The sequence below is a fragment of the Globicephala melas genome, chromosome 13, assembly GCF_963455315.2.
Source record: "Globicephala melas chromosome 13, mGloMel1.2, whole genome shotgun sequence".
Taxonomy (NCBI): domain Eukaryota; kingdom Metazoa; phylum Chordata; class Mammalia; order Artiodactyla; family Delphinidae; genus Globicephala; species Globicephala melas.
In genome coordinates this window covers 57399335-57414876 of record NC_083326.1, presented here as the reverse complement: position 1 = coordinate 57414876, position 15542 = coordinate 57399335, and the positions used below count along the sequence as shown (strand labels likewise).

Here is a 15542-nt window from a genome sequence, read left to right as displayed (position 1 = left end):
TGGCTGGACTTGGACAGTTTGTCTAAAAATAAAAAGCAGTCGGAGCCCAATATTTGCTTTCCAAGTCCCATTATAAGTTATACCTAAATACAATTGTTAGGGCAGTTTTGGGGAAAAATAGCCATGTGAAACAATCACAGATTGTGTGTGTATTTTTGGCCTCAGGGACCTTTTCCTTATAGAACAGGAGTCAGCAAACCTTTTCTGTAAAGGGCCAGATAGTGAGTATTTTAGGCTCTGCTGGCTGTAAGATCTCTGCTACAGTTGTTCATTGTAGCATGAAAGCAGCCGTACACAGTAAGTAAACTGATGAGCATAGCTGTGTTCTAATAAAACTTCATTTATGAAAACAGCCTACGGCAGGATTTGCCTCATGGACTGTAGTTTTCCAACTCATGTTCTAGAAGGTGTTTATTTACATGTAGACTAACCTGAGTTAAATTCAAATTCTTGCTCTTCTACTTGCTGTGTGACTTTGGGCAAGCTACTTAACCTCTCTGTCTTTTTCAACACACACTTATAAGATTAATATTACCTCCTTCGTGTTAGGCATCTGGTTCAGGCCTAGCATTTATTGAGCACAAAGCAGTAACCACTGATTTGCCTCATTAAAAGTAGTGGAAGCATAGAAGGAGGGTCAGAGAACATGCAGCTCCTATTTTCAAGGAAGTAGCAAAATCCTAAGGAAAAGGCAAGTCATTTGGAAAAACAACAGATAGTAAAGACCAACGGATAGTAAAGATAGTAAAAACAATGGGATGGCAGCGGCATGTCTCTAACACAAACACTGATAGTCACGTGCACTCCTCTAAAATGAATCACAGACAGACAGACAGATGGGTAGCTTGACACTGGCTGCAGCAATAGCAGTTCTATTAACAAAAGGTTTTGAAGGTTGTTCAGATGCTGGAGCTATTATGACTACATAGAAGGTGGAGGCTGGGCTTTAAGAAGAATTGGTGAAATGGTCAGAGCTGAGATTTTAGTGGTATTACCTTTTCAGCTAACATGCAAAGAAATATTAATCTTCAGCACGTGACTGGCCTGATCACCTCCAGACATTTCTGACCATGTGCAGTAGATTCTCCCAAGGCCAGGGCTGCGGTGGCTTCTTTCACGGCCATCGAGATAAAGCCCGAGTGCTTGAGAGCAGCGTGCCAGGCCTCCCCAGCTCCGCTCTAGCCAATTCCTTTAGCCCCACCTCTGGTCCTTCCTTTCCTCGCACAGTGCAGATGCTTCAGCCCCATCAGCTGAGGGGCTTATTCGTGTCCCCAAATGCTCTCCTTTCCATTTTGCTCCTGCTTGGTCTGTGCCGCTCCTGCTTTCCTCCCACCCTCATTCCCTAGACCTTCGTGGCCCCATCGGTCACCCATGTCCCCATCCTTTCAGGACAGACCCGGCTGCATCCCCAGCCTCCTCCCGACCAACTTGCACAGAGCCGCACCCTCCCTCCAGCCCCCGGGAACACTACTGTCCTCCCTCTTCTCTCCCCTACCTGTGTCAACAATCTCCAGCCCCAGGCCGTCTGTAGACACTCAGGAAACCCTCCGTTCCTGCCAGATGATGTGTAGGGTAGAAGGAAGCCTGGATTTGGAGTCCGCTGAGTTTGCGCTCTGGCTCCACCACTGACTCACTGTGCCCCCAAGATGGGCAAGTGGTTTAATATTTCTGAGCCTCAGTTTCTTGATTCACAGCCTGCTGCACCCACCTTATAGAGTTTTTGTGAGAATGAAATGAGGTTAAATGAAATGAAGAACCTGGGAGTCCTTAGGAGGCACCTGCCTCACTCAGGAGATGTAACGGAATCTGAACAGTTTACAGCAGGGGGCCCCAACCCCCGGGCCAGGGACCAGTAGCCATCTGAGGCCTGTTAGGAACCAGGCTGCACGGCAGGAGGTGAGCCGCAGACGAGCCGGTGAAGCTGCATCTGCCGCTGCCCGTCACTGCCCGTCACTCGCGTTACTGCCTGAACCATCCCCAGCCCTGCCTCCTTCTCCACCCCCCACCCCCCACCCACCCCACCCCCGCCGCAGTCCTGGGAAAAATTGTCTTCCATGAAACTGGTCCCTAGTGCCGAAAAGGTTGGGGACCGCTGGTTTACAGGGTTTGACTTGGTGTATCTCCCTGGTGATGTAATAATTTTGAAAGCAAGAACTATTCCTAAATATATCTGTGATTGATTGCAACACCTTGCATTTTTTTAAAAAGCCAGTCAGTAAATTTATTTGATTTAGTTTTAAATTGCTTTATAAAATCCTCGTCAGTTATGTAAGGCATACTGGCTTCTTTTTTTTTTTTTTAATTTTGTAAGATAGAACTGCCATCTTCATCAGCTTGTATTTGCAGAGGGATGCTTTCAGATGGTTTGAAAATCAACTCAAGTTTCATACAATTTGTAAAGTTTGGGGGGAAATACCTAGCTATTTGCCAAAAAGATGTAAGGAGAGCTGAAATTGTTCTCTTCTTTTCCATCTTATTCTTTGCAAAATGACTTTACTGTGCACACGTGCCTCTGACATCCCGTGTTGACCAGCTCTCTCCCCCAGAGGCTCGCTGCTTAGGGCTAAGCCCTCCTTCCACTTCCATTATGGAAGCCCTCCTTCCATTAATGTTCTTTCCTACAAGAATGTAGATAAATCCTGATGAGATATATAAATAATTTTACAGTATGTATTATATATATAATGAAATTAAGCATATGGAATTAATAAATATTCCATATATTTTTATGCATGACCATGATGCATAAGAGTTTGTAGACTATGTTATATTGTTTCACTGATTGTTCCAAACAAACCCTGTAAGGCAAGTACTGGCTTGGTTTTGCAGGTTGGGAAGCTGAGGCTTCTAGAATCTAATTGCTCACTCTGGGCCTCAAACCCAGGGCACAGGGCCTAAGACACAGACTCAGGTTTTGGGTGGACTGGTCTCTGCTTGCACCGCAGGAGATTAACTACCTGAGGCTGGTGTGTGCCACAGTGGCTGTGTGGGACCTTCTTTTAAGGTCCAAAGGTGGGATTTCAACAGAAATTCTTTTTCAGTTAATTGCTTTTTTGATTAAAAAACTCTTCATGGTTAAAAAGTATCTGATTAATAGAATGTGTTTTTATCATGACACACGTTTTTGGAACATACAGATAAAATTGCCTCAAATTATGTACCAGTCACTTAGGTTTCTATGTAAGATTTTAGTAACTGAATCAGTTTCCTCATCTAAAACAAAAACTGAAACAGTACTGGCATGCCTACCTTAATGGCTTGTCAGTGAAGATAAAATGAGAGAGCAGTTATCCAAGTGCAATCAAAATATATTTGCCAAGCAAGGTATTATAATTTTCATTAAAATCGTAAATACTGCAGATAAATTAATGAACCATTTCAAGTTCTGTCTACCTAAAATTAGTTACTAGGTAATTAGCAACACTGGAAAAGTTTCATTTCAGAAACTTCCATATTCATTACAAACTATGAGCCTCAAGTTTTAATGAAGTTCCGTGATGAAAGAGTTACAGAATTAGTCCTTGCTGTATTCTGGAGCATTTTAAAAGTTAATTAATTCTCTGACATTCGACAGTGTAACTAAGTTACTTTGTACTATTGTTTGAGCACAATGTCTATAATCTTTTGATTAAAATAAGCACAGAAATCATCAGTTACAATTATTATTTACTACCTACCACACCATCACCTACCATCCCTAATAGCTCCTCCTCAGAATCTGAAGAGGTTATTCTCCAGAGAGTTTTAGAAACTTTTTGCTATAATAGAACGGGGTGTTGGGAGCTTTCAGGTTTCAAACTTCCAGTTTCTGAACAAAAGTGTATTTTTAAATCTTAAATTGAAGAAAAATTCTAACAAGGCTCTGTGCAGCAAAAGTACCGGCTAATTCACTCTTGTTTACCCTGTGGTTTCTGTTTAAATTGGTGCTGCTGTCATGATTTATTCCTACCTCACAGGATAATGAATCCAGGTTTTATTTCTGTTCTTTGCCCAGACTTGTACAGCAGGCAAAGTGTTTGAAAATCAAAGGAAAAGAAGATATTGACTTGGATATTCTCTTCAGAGGTAAAAACAAAAACACTAGCAAAAACGCAGACTCTGCTTTTTTGTTGGGAAGAATGTCTTGTTTGTGTGTTTGGTTGGTGTTATCATTCCAGGAAGGAATGGGGGAAAGAACCTGCCAGGGGCCCAGACACTTATGCTCTCCTCTCATCCCAACCCTACTTCACTGCTCTGACCTTCATTTCCTCACTTTTAAAGTGAAAGACTGTATAATCTACTCTGTGGTCCTCACTGATGACAAGACAAATCTAAACCTGTAGAAATAACACGTCTCAGTGGTGGAATCTCTCTCTGCCATCTGCACAGGGCATGGAGGGAAACCAGAAGTGTCTCCTTGCATTCTTATAAGTTGGGGGGACTGCAGAGTGTACTTCGTTAGCGAGACAGGCAAGGAGGTTACGGCAAGCTTGAAGGGTTAAAAGCTAAGGGATTATTAGAGTATAGGGGAGAGAATTGCATGTTTTCACTTAATTATGTTGCTTTGCAATTAAGGCTCAATATACGCGGAATGTCATGTATAATTTCGAGGTTATACTGTAGCAAGCTAAGGAATAAATGTCCTCCTGGGTGTTAATTTGGTGCAATCATTTTTATTTGGTCAGATAAAAATGTTGGTAAGTTGTAGTTCTGTGTCTTCAGCAATGTAGTTCTACATGTTTGTATCTTCCAGAACATGGTAGGAGATCTGTTTATCTTCTAGAGGAAAAGAAAATTAGTGAGTTTTCTCCTGATTTGGCTAAAAGTTCAAGTTAGTACAATTTGGTTGCATTGCACTTCATCTCCAAAACAATTATCCATTCGACTTGTCTTAAGAGAAAAGGAGTGTGCTTTACAGTCATTGAACAAAAGGGCTGTGACTTCTTTTTTTTAAATTGAAGTATAGTTGCTGTACAATATTATATAAGTTACCAGGGTACAATATGGTGATTCACTATTTTTAAAGGTTACACTCCATTTATAGTCATTATAAAATTTTGACTATATTTCCCGTGTTGTACAATATGTACTTGCAGCTTATTTTATATCTGATAGTTTGTACCTCTTACTCCGCATCCCTATATTGCCTCTCCCCCTACTGGTAACCACTAGCTTGTTCTCTGTATCTGTGAGTCTGCTTCTTTTTTGTTATATTCACTAGTTTGTTGTATTTTTTAGATTCCACATATAAGTGATATCATACGACATTTGTCTTTCTCTCTCTGACTTATTTCACTTGGCATAATGCCTTCCAAGTCCATCCATGTTGCTGCAAATGGCAAAACTGTTCTTTTTTATGGTTGAGTAGTATTCCATTGTGTATATACACATCTTCTTTATCCATTCATCTGTTGATGGACACTTAGGTTGCTTCCATATCTTGGCTATAGTCAATAATGCTGCCGTGAACATTGGGGTGCATGTATCTTTTTGAATTAGTGTTTTTATTTTTTTCTAATATGTACTGAGGTGTGGAATTACTGGGTCATATGGTAGTTCTATTTTTAGTTTTTGAGACCCCTCCATACTGTTTTCCACAGTGGCTGCACCAATTTACATTCCCACCACCAGTGTAGGAGGGTCCAAAAGGGCTATGGATTCTGTGGGCTGATCTCAGGCAGGGCCGAGCTCCTCTCGTAACTGGAAGAACACTTGATTGTATCTCATCCATGAAGCGGGGAGGAATCTTTTCCTCAGAAAAGGGAGGGACGTTAAGTTACTCTGTTTGGATTGTGCATCTATATGTGTCTCCCTAGCCAGAAGAGTTTCTACACAATATAACCGGATAGGAACATCTCTTTAAATAAAATGAAATAAATAACTGATATTTTGGAAGCTGCTCCATACAGATGTTCTCATCCATTTTACCAGCCTTCGTTCTGTACACAGCATGCTTGGTGCTGCATGAAGAGCCCTAAAAAAGTGTCAGTGTCTCAATTCATATTTTGACACTTTTGAAAGTATCTCCACAGAGTAATTATGTATACGTTCCTGTTAAAACAAATACGCAGTCAGTTCAGTAGTTCACATAGTAAAATACTAATGAGGATCATTCTTATAAAGACAGAAAAGATCCCTAGCAAAGTGCAACTGCATAATGTGAAAGATGCAATCCACCTTGTTTGGTAGTAAGCACCTGTGCTTTTCTGTGTAGTTTGTAAGAAGTTCATAGCCACACGTGTTTATTTATTGGTGCATTTACCGTGCTTCTCAATTTAAACATCTGATTTCCTCCCAGAGAAGGTCTGTGTTCACAGACCCGGGACATTAATGACGGGGAGCCCCCGCCTGGTGCAGAGTGTGTGCTGCCGGGGCCGCTGTGCTTCTTGTTGAGAAGATGCCTCAGGGGTCCATCCGAGCAGGATTTATTTAGCTCTCTGTCTAGCCTTTTGTCACCCAAAGTGGTTCTTCCTCATATTGATGTAACCCTTGTTATTATAATTAAGCTCATTTTCTCTGGTTCTAACCTGGATGAGACAAAATAATGAGAATAAATATGTTGCTGCTGTGACATTAAGTGATTATTTAATATTTCCCTGTTATTTTCTGTAAGCCTATAAATCTGAGTATAATTTCTAAATCCTTTTACCTTTGTTTTTTGTTTCTTTGGTCTGGCCATAGATTTGAATAAACACATTCTTTAATTCATTAGGAATTTTTTTCCTTTTTTTTTTTTTTTTTAAGGAAAATGAGTTAAAATCTGTTCCTCATTTCTCCCGTGAGGGAAAATAGTATATCTTGGATTTTTAGAGATTGTGTGCACATGTGTACACGAGCACATGTAGCTTGTCCTCTTCATATCTTTGGCATGTTTTCAGTATTTACTTGGAAACATCTTCATTTTCTAAATCGTTCTATTCACAGTTGATATGCTTGGCAGATATAATGGAAAGTATTTTAAAGGCCATCATTGTTTTCCAGCATACTTCTTAAGAGATTCAACATTTTTCCTTTTCCAAAGAATTAGATCAGATGATAGAAACATTTAGTTTATAATGATGTAAATTGGTTGAGGAAAACATGATTGTCTTGAAGGATGTTTGGTAATAAAATTAACAGAAGTAAGTTAGAGTCTGTCTTAACTCATCTGAAGGTTTGCAGGGAAGCTTATTGGGTGTTACACCTGAGAGGTGGCAGGTGGTAATTAGCCTTTGTGCCCTTTGCTAAGTAAATAAGGCATGAGCACAGAGCGACTCCAAACATGTCCCTTCTCTGGAATGGAATTGGCTTCTGCGCAGTGGCCTGTCAGGTTTTTCCCTCTGCTCTGGACTGTTCCGCTAAGAACTGCGTTTAATCTGCTCCTTTGAAAACAAGTTTGAGTGGGGCTATGAAAGCGCGTTTTCTTGAATCCAAGGGACCTGCTCACCCACGCGATCCGCCCCCCTGCCCCTCAGAGACCCCTGGACCAGAGCACCCGAACCTCACTACTGGACCACAGGCAGACGTCCTGCAGGGCCACCACGCTGTCCCACCCTAGGGGCAGCTTTGGTCTTGTGGAGTGTTCAGTTGGGAAACTGGGGGGGGCGGTTCCTTACTATTGGTTATTTTTGGCCCCAAATGTGTAACTAATGTTCACTTTTTTAAAAACCCCAAAATTTCACAAAGCAAAAAATATGAGATAAACATTGTTACTCAATCCTTCATCGATTTATTTTGGATGTAGCAATTCACCTTGTGGTTTTCTTTACAGTATAGAATCGTAGTGTACTTGGTGATCTTTACATTTGCTGATGCATCATGACTATCTTCCGAAGCCAGTGCATATACATCTGCTAGGTTCTTTTTTTTTTTTTTCCTAAGTAAAAATTGTACCCACGTCCACAAGAGATCACATCCACTTAATCTTGGGTCAAGAAAAGAAGCTGATGGAAGCTCACCTTATTCCATGCACTTACCACCTCCTGCCATGGTCACGCTTCTGATTTCTGTCGCTATCAGTTGCTTTTTCCTGATTTTGAACGTTTTATAAATGTCATCACACAGTGTGTGCTCTTTCATGTCTGACTTTTGCTAACATGATGTAAGATCCATCCACATCATGGTTTGTGTATACTCATTACTGCATGTTGTTCAATTTTATGGTGATAACCACGATTTATTTATTTTAGTGCCGGTTGTTTTCAGTTTTGCTCTCTTACCAATGGTGCCACTAGGAACATTCTCGTATGTGGTTTGGTGGATATGTGTATGCATTTCTGTAGGGCACATACCTAATAATGGACCTCCTGGGTAACTGGGTTTGTATAAGTTCACCTTCAGGAGGAGCTGGTGTCAAATAGTTTTACAAGTCGGTTGTCCCAGTACGTTCCTCGCAGCGCAGTGTGGAAATTGCAAGTGCTCTCCATCCCTGCCAGCAGTTCGTTTTTGTCAGTCACTTTAATTTTAGCCGTTCTTTTGGGTCTACGGTATTATTTAATTATGCTTCTAATTTCGCATTTCCCTGAAGCCTAATGAACTTGAACACATTTTCATGTTTGTTGGCTATTTGAACATCCTCTTTTGTGAAGTACATCTTCTAGGTTGTATTGTTCCTATTGAAATGCAGTAGTTCTTTGTATTTGTACATGAGTCCGTTGTTGGATAGATACGTTGCAGATTTCTTCTCCAGCCTGCGATCTGCCTTTCACTCTCAGTGGTGCCTTGTGAGGAATAGAAGTTCCACATTTCGATACCGTCCATCAGTCCTTTCTATCGTGGTTAGCACTTCAGTGTCCTGTTTGAAACATTTGCCTGTTGCACGGTCATTACTGTGTTCTGTTATTCTTTGTTCTAGAATCTTTTTCTTTCACATTTATATCTATGGTGCACCTGGACATTATTTTTTATACCTGATAAAGCATAGGCATCAAGATTTACTTTTTATGTGAATATTCAGTTAACCCAGCATCATTTAGTTTTTTAAAAAACCTTTCCTTTCCCCTGTTGTTCATCATAAAGCAAGTGACCAACATTGTCCTGTGCTTCAGTGTATCTCTTGTAAGTGGCGTGTGATATTTACTTTGACATTCAGTCTGATGATAGTAGTCTTTTTATTAGAGTATTTAATACATTTGTAATATTACTGCTGTTAAGTTGGGTCTATAGCTATCATTTTAATGATTGCTTTGTATTTTTCTCAACAGTTTTGTGTTCCTTTTTATATTTTATATATTTTTTTGCTTTTTTTATATTTAATTTTTATACAGTAAGTCCCCTACATACAAACAAGTTCCGTTCTCAGAGCACATTCAGAAGTCCGATTTGTTCGTAAGCCCAACAAAGTTAGCCTAGGTGCCCAACTAACACAATCATTTATATAATTGTACCATACTGTAGTAGGTTTATAATACTTTTCACACAAACAATACATAAAAAACAAATACAAAAAAGTAAACAAAATGTTTTTAATGTTACGGTACAACACCTTGAAAAGTACGGTAGTACAGTACAACAGCTGGCATACAGGGGCTGGCATCGAGTGAACAGGCAAGAAGAGTTACTGACTGGAGGAGGGAGAGGAGGTGGGGGATGGTAGAGCTGAAGCATCAGATCGTCAGCAGTAGGAGAGGAGGGCAAGCTGCAATTTCACTCACACCTGATGCTGATGGCACAGGTTCTGGTCCCTTGCTGGGTTCAGTTCTATCTACCCTCTTGAAAAAACGATCCAGTGATGTCTGGGTAGTAGCTCTTTTTTTCTCATCATAGATGACACGGTAGCACTGGATTGCACTCTGAATGGCTGCTGCAACCTTCGTGTACCATTCTACATTCGGGTCTTGTGCCTCAAAAACTAACAGTGCCTCCTCAAAAAAAGAAAATCCCCTTGCCATTTCTTGCATCGTGAATCTCTTCAGTTCTTCAGTTACTTCTTCCTGTTCATCCTTTCTCTGGGCCTCCAGTTCCATAAGCGCTTCGTGTTGCACAGCAAGGAGTTCAGTGAAGTCGTCCTCTTGCAGATCTAGCTCCAGCTTCTCGCTGAGGGTCACTAAGTTGCTGAAGACCTCATTGGACTCCTCATCCACCTTCTCAAATACATGGAAATCGTGAACGAACTGCAGGCAAAGTTTCTTCCAAACCCCTTTCATGATGACGGCCATAACCTCACGCCAAGCAAAGTCAATGTTTTTTTTGACCTTGTAGATGTTATAGTCCTTCCAAAATTGTTGCAAGGTTGTCCCTGATTCGTCACTCGCCTTTACTGCCTGACAAAAAGTGTGACGTAAATAATATCTCTTGAAAGTCTCTAAAACTCCCTGGTCCATAGGTTGGATGAGCGACTTAGTATTCAGCGGCAGATGCACTACTTTGACGTTGGGATGAAAGTCGTCCATGAATGGGGGTGGCCCAGAGCATTGTCAAGCCACAAAAGAATGTCGAATGGGACGTCCTTCTCCAAGCAGTATTTCCCTACCTTCGGGATAAGGTGGTGGAAAAACCAGTCCTGGAAAATGGCCTATGTAACCCAGGCTTTGGGGTTACTCTTCCACACAACAGGAAGAGAGCCCTTGGCTATGTTTTTAAGGGCTCTTGGGTTCTCTGAATGATAAACTAAGAGGCTTCAACTTCGTATCACCAGAAGCATTGCCACCAGACAACAGAGTTAGCCTATCCTTTGCTGCTTTATAGCCTGGTATCAACTTTTCCTCCTTACTGATGTAACTTCCGTCTGGCATCCTCTTCCAGAACAGTCCTGTCTCATCCACATTAAAAACCTGCTCAGATAAATACACAGCTTCCTCAGTAATTTCTTGAAGCGTTTCAGGAAGTTCCCGGGCAGCTACCATATCTGCGCTCGCTGCCTCACCACTCGCTTTTACGTTGTGAAGGCTGGTTCTAGCCTTGGACTGATGAAACCAGCCATGGCTGGCATTAAAAGATGCGCCCTCTGATTCTTCACTGTGTTTCTTCTTCAAGTCTTCATGAAGGCTTTTAGCTTTCTCTTGAATCAGCGTTAAGCTGAGCAGGACTCAGTGCTGATGCTGATCCTGCATCCACACACTGAGACCTTTCTCCATCTCCTGCATCACTTTTCCACGCTTCCTCGATATTATCAGCACAGCAGAATTCACATGTTCCATGACCTTGTCCTTGTTCTTTAGAATCCTGCTGATGGTTGAATGTTATAAGAATGAACAGCGTCTACCATCTTTTCGCCTCGCTCCACTCTCTCAATTATTGTCACTTTTGTCTCCATTGTTATCGCTTGGAGCTTCTTAGCAGTACCAGCTACATCACCACTGCTTTTATGCTTGCTTCCAGACATCCTGGGCTTGAAAAAAAGATACTGTGCTACTGTACTCTGTACAGTAGTGTACAGTAAAGTACACAGAAGCACAACCACTTGTAGAGGATGCATGCACGTGACAATGTATGCCAAACACGTGAACTAACTTACATGATTGGGCGTGCGAACGCATGTTCGCATCTTTGGAAGTTCGCAACTGGAAGACTCATATGTAGGGGACTTACTGTACTTCTTGCTTTATTTTTTATTAACCAAGAATTTATTTTATTATACCATTTTTCCTATAGTAGCTTGTTGGTTATGCACTTTTAATATTTTTAGTAGACGTTATAGCTAGTAAAATACACATCTTTGTGTAGGATCATTTTTCCTCTGTCTGAAAAACTCTCTTGTATTCCTTTTAGCGTGTCTTCTAGCTATGTTTTTTAAAAAGTAAGTTTTTCTTGTCCAGAAATGTTTTTGTTTTGCCTAAACTTTTGAATAATATTTTTGCTGGTTATGTAATTTTGCACTGATCGTTGATTTTTTTTCAGGCTTTATAGATAACATACCATTGTCTTCTGACCCCCATGGTTTCCCTCTAGAAGTCTGCTGTAGCTTCAGTGTGTCTCCTTTGAGGGAAGTGTGTCTTAGAGCATATCTTAGTTTGTCTGGCTGCTTATAAGATTTTTCTGTTGTCTTTGATTTTCAGCAGTTTTATTATGAAGTGTACTTCTCTCTCTGTCTTTTGGGGATTCATAGTGCTTCTTAAGTCTGCAAGTATATGTCTTTCATTACTTTGAAAAATTTCTTAACCATTATCTCTTCAAACGTTGCTTATGCTCCATTCTCTCCCTTCTCCTCCTTTGTGAGACTCTGTCTACACATTTTAGACTTTCTCTTGTTCATATGGGTGCTATGCCATTTTCTGTATTTCCTTCCTTTTTAATCTATGTGCTTCAGCTTGGATTTTTTTCTGCTGACCTTTCTTCAAAATCACTAATGCTCTCTTCAGCTGTCTCCAAACTGCTGTTACACCCATCCAATGAATTTTTAATTAACTCTTTATATATTTCAGTTCTGGAATTCCCATATACATTATTTATAAAATAATTTTAGTTATTTAGTAAAATTCTCTATTTTGCCATCTAACTTCTTAAACACATCAGTTGCAGTTACTAATTCTATGCCCTATAATATCAGTATCTGAATCACCTGTAGGCTTGCTTTCCTTGTCATTCTTGGTAGGAAAGTTGTTCTACTAAAGCTATTCCATCATAATTTGGAGTGGAATTCCTACCATACCTTTGCTTAATGGTCACAAAGAATTTCACTGGGTGATTCTACCATAATGTATTTAATCAAATGCTCATTCATGAACATTTTTATTATTTTCAGTCTTTATATTTAAAACAAAGACACAGTAAATTCTTGTACCATCATATGTTGGCATTTGTGGGAGTATTTGTATAGGATTAATATCTGAATGTGAAATTATTTGATCAAAAAGTACACACATTATAAATTATGAGTGTTATTTCAGCCTGGCTTTTAAGTGTCTCTAGATATTTACACTCTTAATAATATATGAGAGTAATCACTTCACTCTAACCTTGCAAATAATGACTATTTCACCTCTTTTACCTTACCAATTGGTAGAAGAAAAATATCATACTTTTAAGCATTTTTCTTTAATAATGAAGTTTCTTATTTTTCCATGTCAGTCATGGTTTTTGTTAATTGCTTATCCTGTCCTTTGTCCATTTTTTTAATTGCTTATGTTATTACTATAGATTTGAAGTTGGCTTAATTTATTATGGATACCAATTCACTCTGTTATATATCTTACCAATAATTTTTGTACGTACTCCCACCTTGTATACTTTTTCTTTTCATTTCTTAACTAAAAATAAGTTTTCATGTCATCTAATTGATCAGTTTTTTCTTTCATGGTTTATAGCTTTTATTTCATTCTTATTCCAACATCAAAGTCATACAACTGTTTACTCATGTATTGTGTTAGGAAAGCTATGGCCTCTTATTTTTAACATTTAAATCTGTACTCTGTATTGAATTGGTTTTGATGAGGATTAAGGTAATATACCAGCTTATTGTTGTTTTTCTGAATTATTTCAATATCATTTAAAAAAAATCCATCTTTTTTCATACTCATTTGCATACAATCTTCATATAGGAAATTCTATTGTATACTTGAAATCTAAAAGCTCTATCGTCAATGATATTATGTGTGTGTGTCCAAGACTGGCTTCATGCACAGAACTGTGGGTGCTGCCTTGTTCTAGAGGAATCTGAACCCAGTGGAAGAAAGTCAGTGCTGAGGTATCACCAGAAAGCCAGAGTCAAGAGGGACTGAGGAAAATAAGAGCAATCAGATAAATAGCATCAAACTACTGGGAAGAAGAAAAACCACAACTGGGGAACCAAAGCATGAAGACAAGAAAGCCTTAAAACAGTATATCAGGAAGCCACAACTTGCAGGCCTCCTGCATAGGTTAAAAAGGCACAAATATTCTTGGACATCTTTTCATCTCACTTAGTACTCTACTCAGATTTACAAAACTCACTGGTTTTTTACACACACATTAAAAGCCTTCTGGGCAGCCTCTGTGCTTCTGTTTACCAGGAATTTTTAATTAACAGGATTAGGCTGCAAGTCTGTGCAAAGGGCTGGAGTTAGTGCTACCAGTTGTGTAGTAATCACAGAAGTTGTTGTTTCTGTGCATGCTTTAAAGATTTTTAACCACCACTGAATGAATAAATTGTTGCTGCTCACCGTGGAGCATGCATGCGAGTTGCCTGTGAGAGAAGGAGTTGATTGGCAAGTTGGTTCCTGTATCTGCTCCGGGTTTTCGGTTTGGGACTTTGTGGTTTGTTTGCTTGTTTTTCCTTGAGACTCGTGTTTGAAATTAATGTTTGTCTGTCCAAGGTGTCTGTCTTACTCTGTGTGGTGTGACTCCTCAGACAGGCACTGACCCCAGTAGCAGTTCCGCAGGTGATGATTGCCCAGCTCTTGGAAGTGCCCCAACAATGAACCTCATGCTCACTACATGATTCCTTCAGCAGGTTAGAGTGTATCACTAATATATCCTTGAAATTTGGTGAAAACATATTCTGCCATTTTTAGTTTATGTGGTAAGGGATAAATAGAAAATGATCAGTGATCACACTGTGTAAATGACCTACTTATACTATGAGCTATATGCATACTGAATTTTAAGGGCCTTCTTGGGGTTCATGCCCTAAGGACTTGCTGTCACAGGGAACTGAAGACAGAAATGACTCTGTAAAGCCTTCTTACTGACATTGTCCATGGGAATGATCACAGTGAAAAAGCAGACTGTTGGCTTCAGCTCTGACGTGTAAAGAGTTTGTAAGTTATCACTTCCAACTTCACAACAAGAAAAAAGCTGAACAAACTGAATATCACCTACTCTTCTTAGATCCGTCAGAGAATTGAGGTCCTGCCCTCAAGGGAAACTACTTTACCAGTGGCTTTTAGGTCCGTGAGGAAAGGAAATTAGACAACTCCAATCCCATCTAGCCATATGTCTCACATCAGAGAAGGAAACAAAAGCCAAGAAACGCTTTTAAAAGCCACAGTACAGGTACTCAAGCCCATTAAAAAAGTGGTTTTAATCATAAGACTCTAGAATACTTCCCCCCACATACCTTGACATTAATAGGGCTTCATTATAATAACTTTATATTACAACAGAGAACTGTAAGACACAGACTCTGTTTAAGAAGGAGTTTCTATGGAAACCCAAAGACAACAGGGGATGGAAAAAGGACACCAGAAGAAATTGAAGCCTCTGACACCTATAGGTAAATCAAACACAGCCTAATTCCCAGCTGTATTAACATAAAATCTCACACCAGAGATCTTTTACCTAAGTTCCCATTATCTGATACATCATGCCTGGCTTTCAACCAAAAATTACAAAGCATGCTAAGAGGCAAAACAAAACAACAGAAAACACACAGACTAAAGAGATAAAGCAAGCATCAGAACCAGTCTCAGAAACGGCAGATAGTTTGGAATAATCAGACTGGACTCTATGATGTAGTTATATAATTATGTAACTGTGATATGTATGGTAAGAACTGTGCAAGAATAGCTGGGTACTGTAAGCAGAGAATGGGAACTCTAAAGAAGAATCAGCAGGGAATGCTAGAAAGCGAAAAGACTGTAGGAGAAATGAAGAATGGCTTTGATAGGCTCATCAGCAGATGTGATAAGACCAAAGAAAGGATCAGCAAGCTTGAACACAGGTCAGTA

At 39.8% G+C, this 15542-nt stretch overlaps 1 protein-coding gene across 1 annotated transcript in view; it reads left to right on the top strand.

Annotated features, from left to right (window-relative positions):
- Positions 1-15542, top strand: part of L3MBTL4 (L3MBTL histone methyl-lysine binding protein 4) — a 304117-nt gene that overhangs the window by 212110 nt on the left and 76465 nt on the right. The window contains exon 15 of the mRNA XM_030836653.2: positions 3995-4065. Within this exon, the coding sequence (XP_030692513.2) occupies positions 3995-4065 (71 nt within the window). The remainder of the gene's footprint in view (positions 1-3994; positions 4066-15542) is intronic.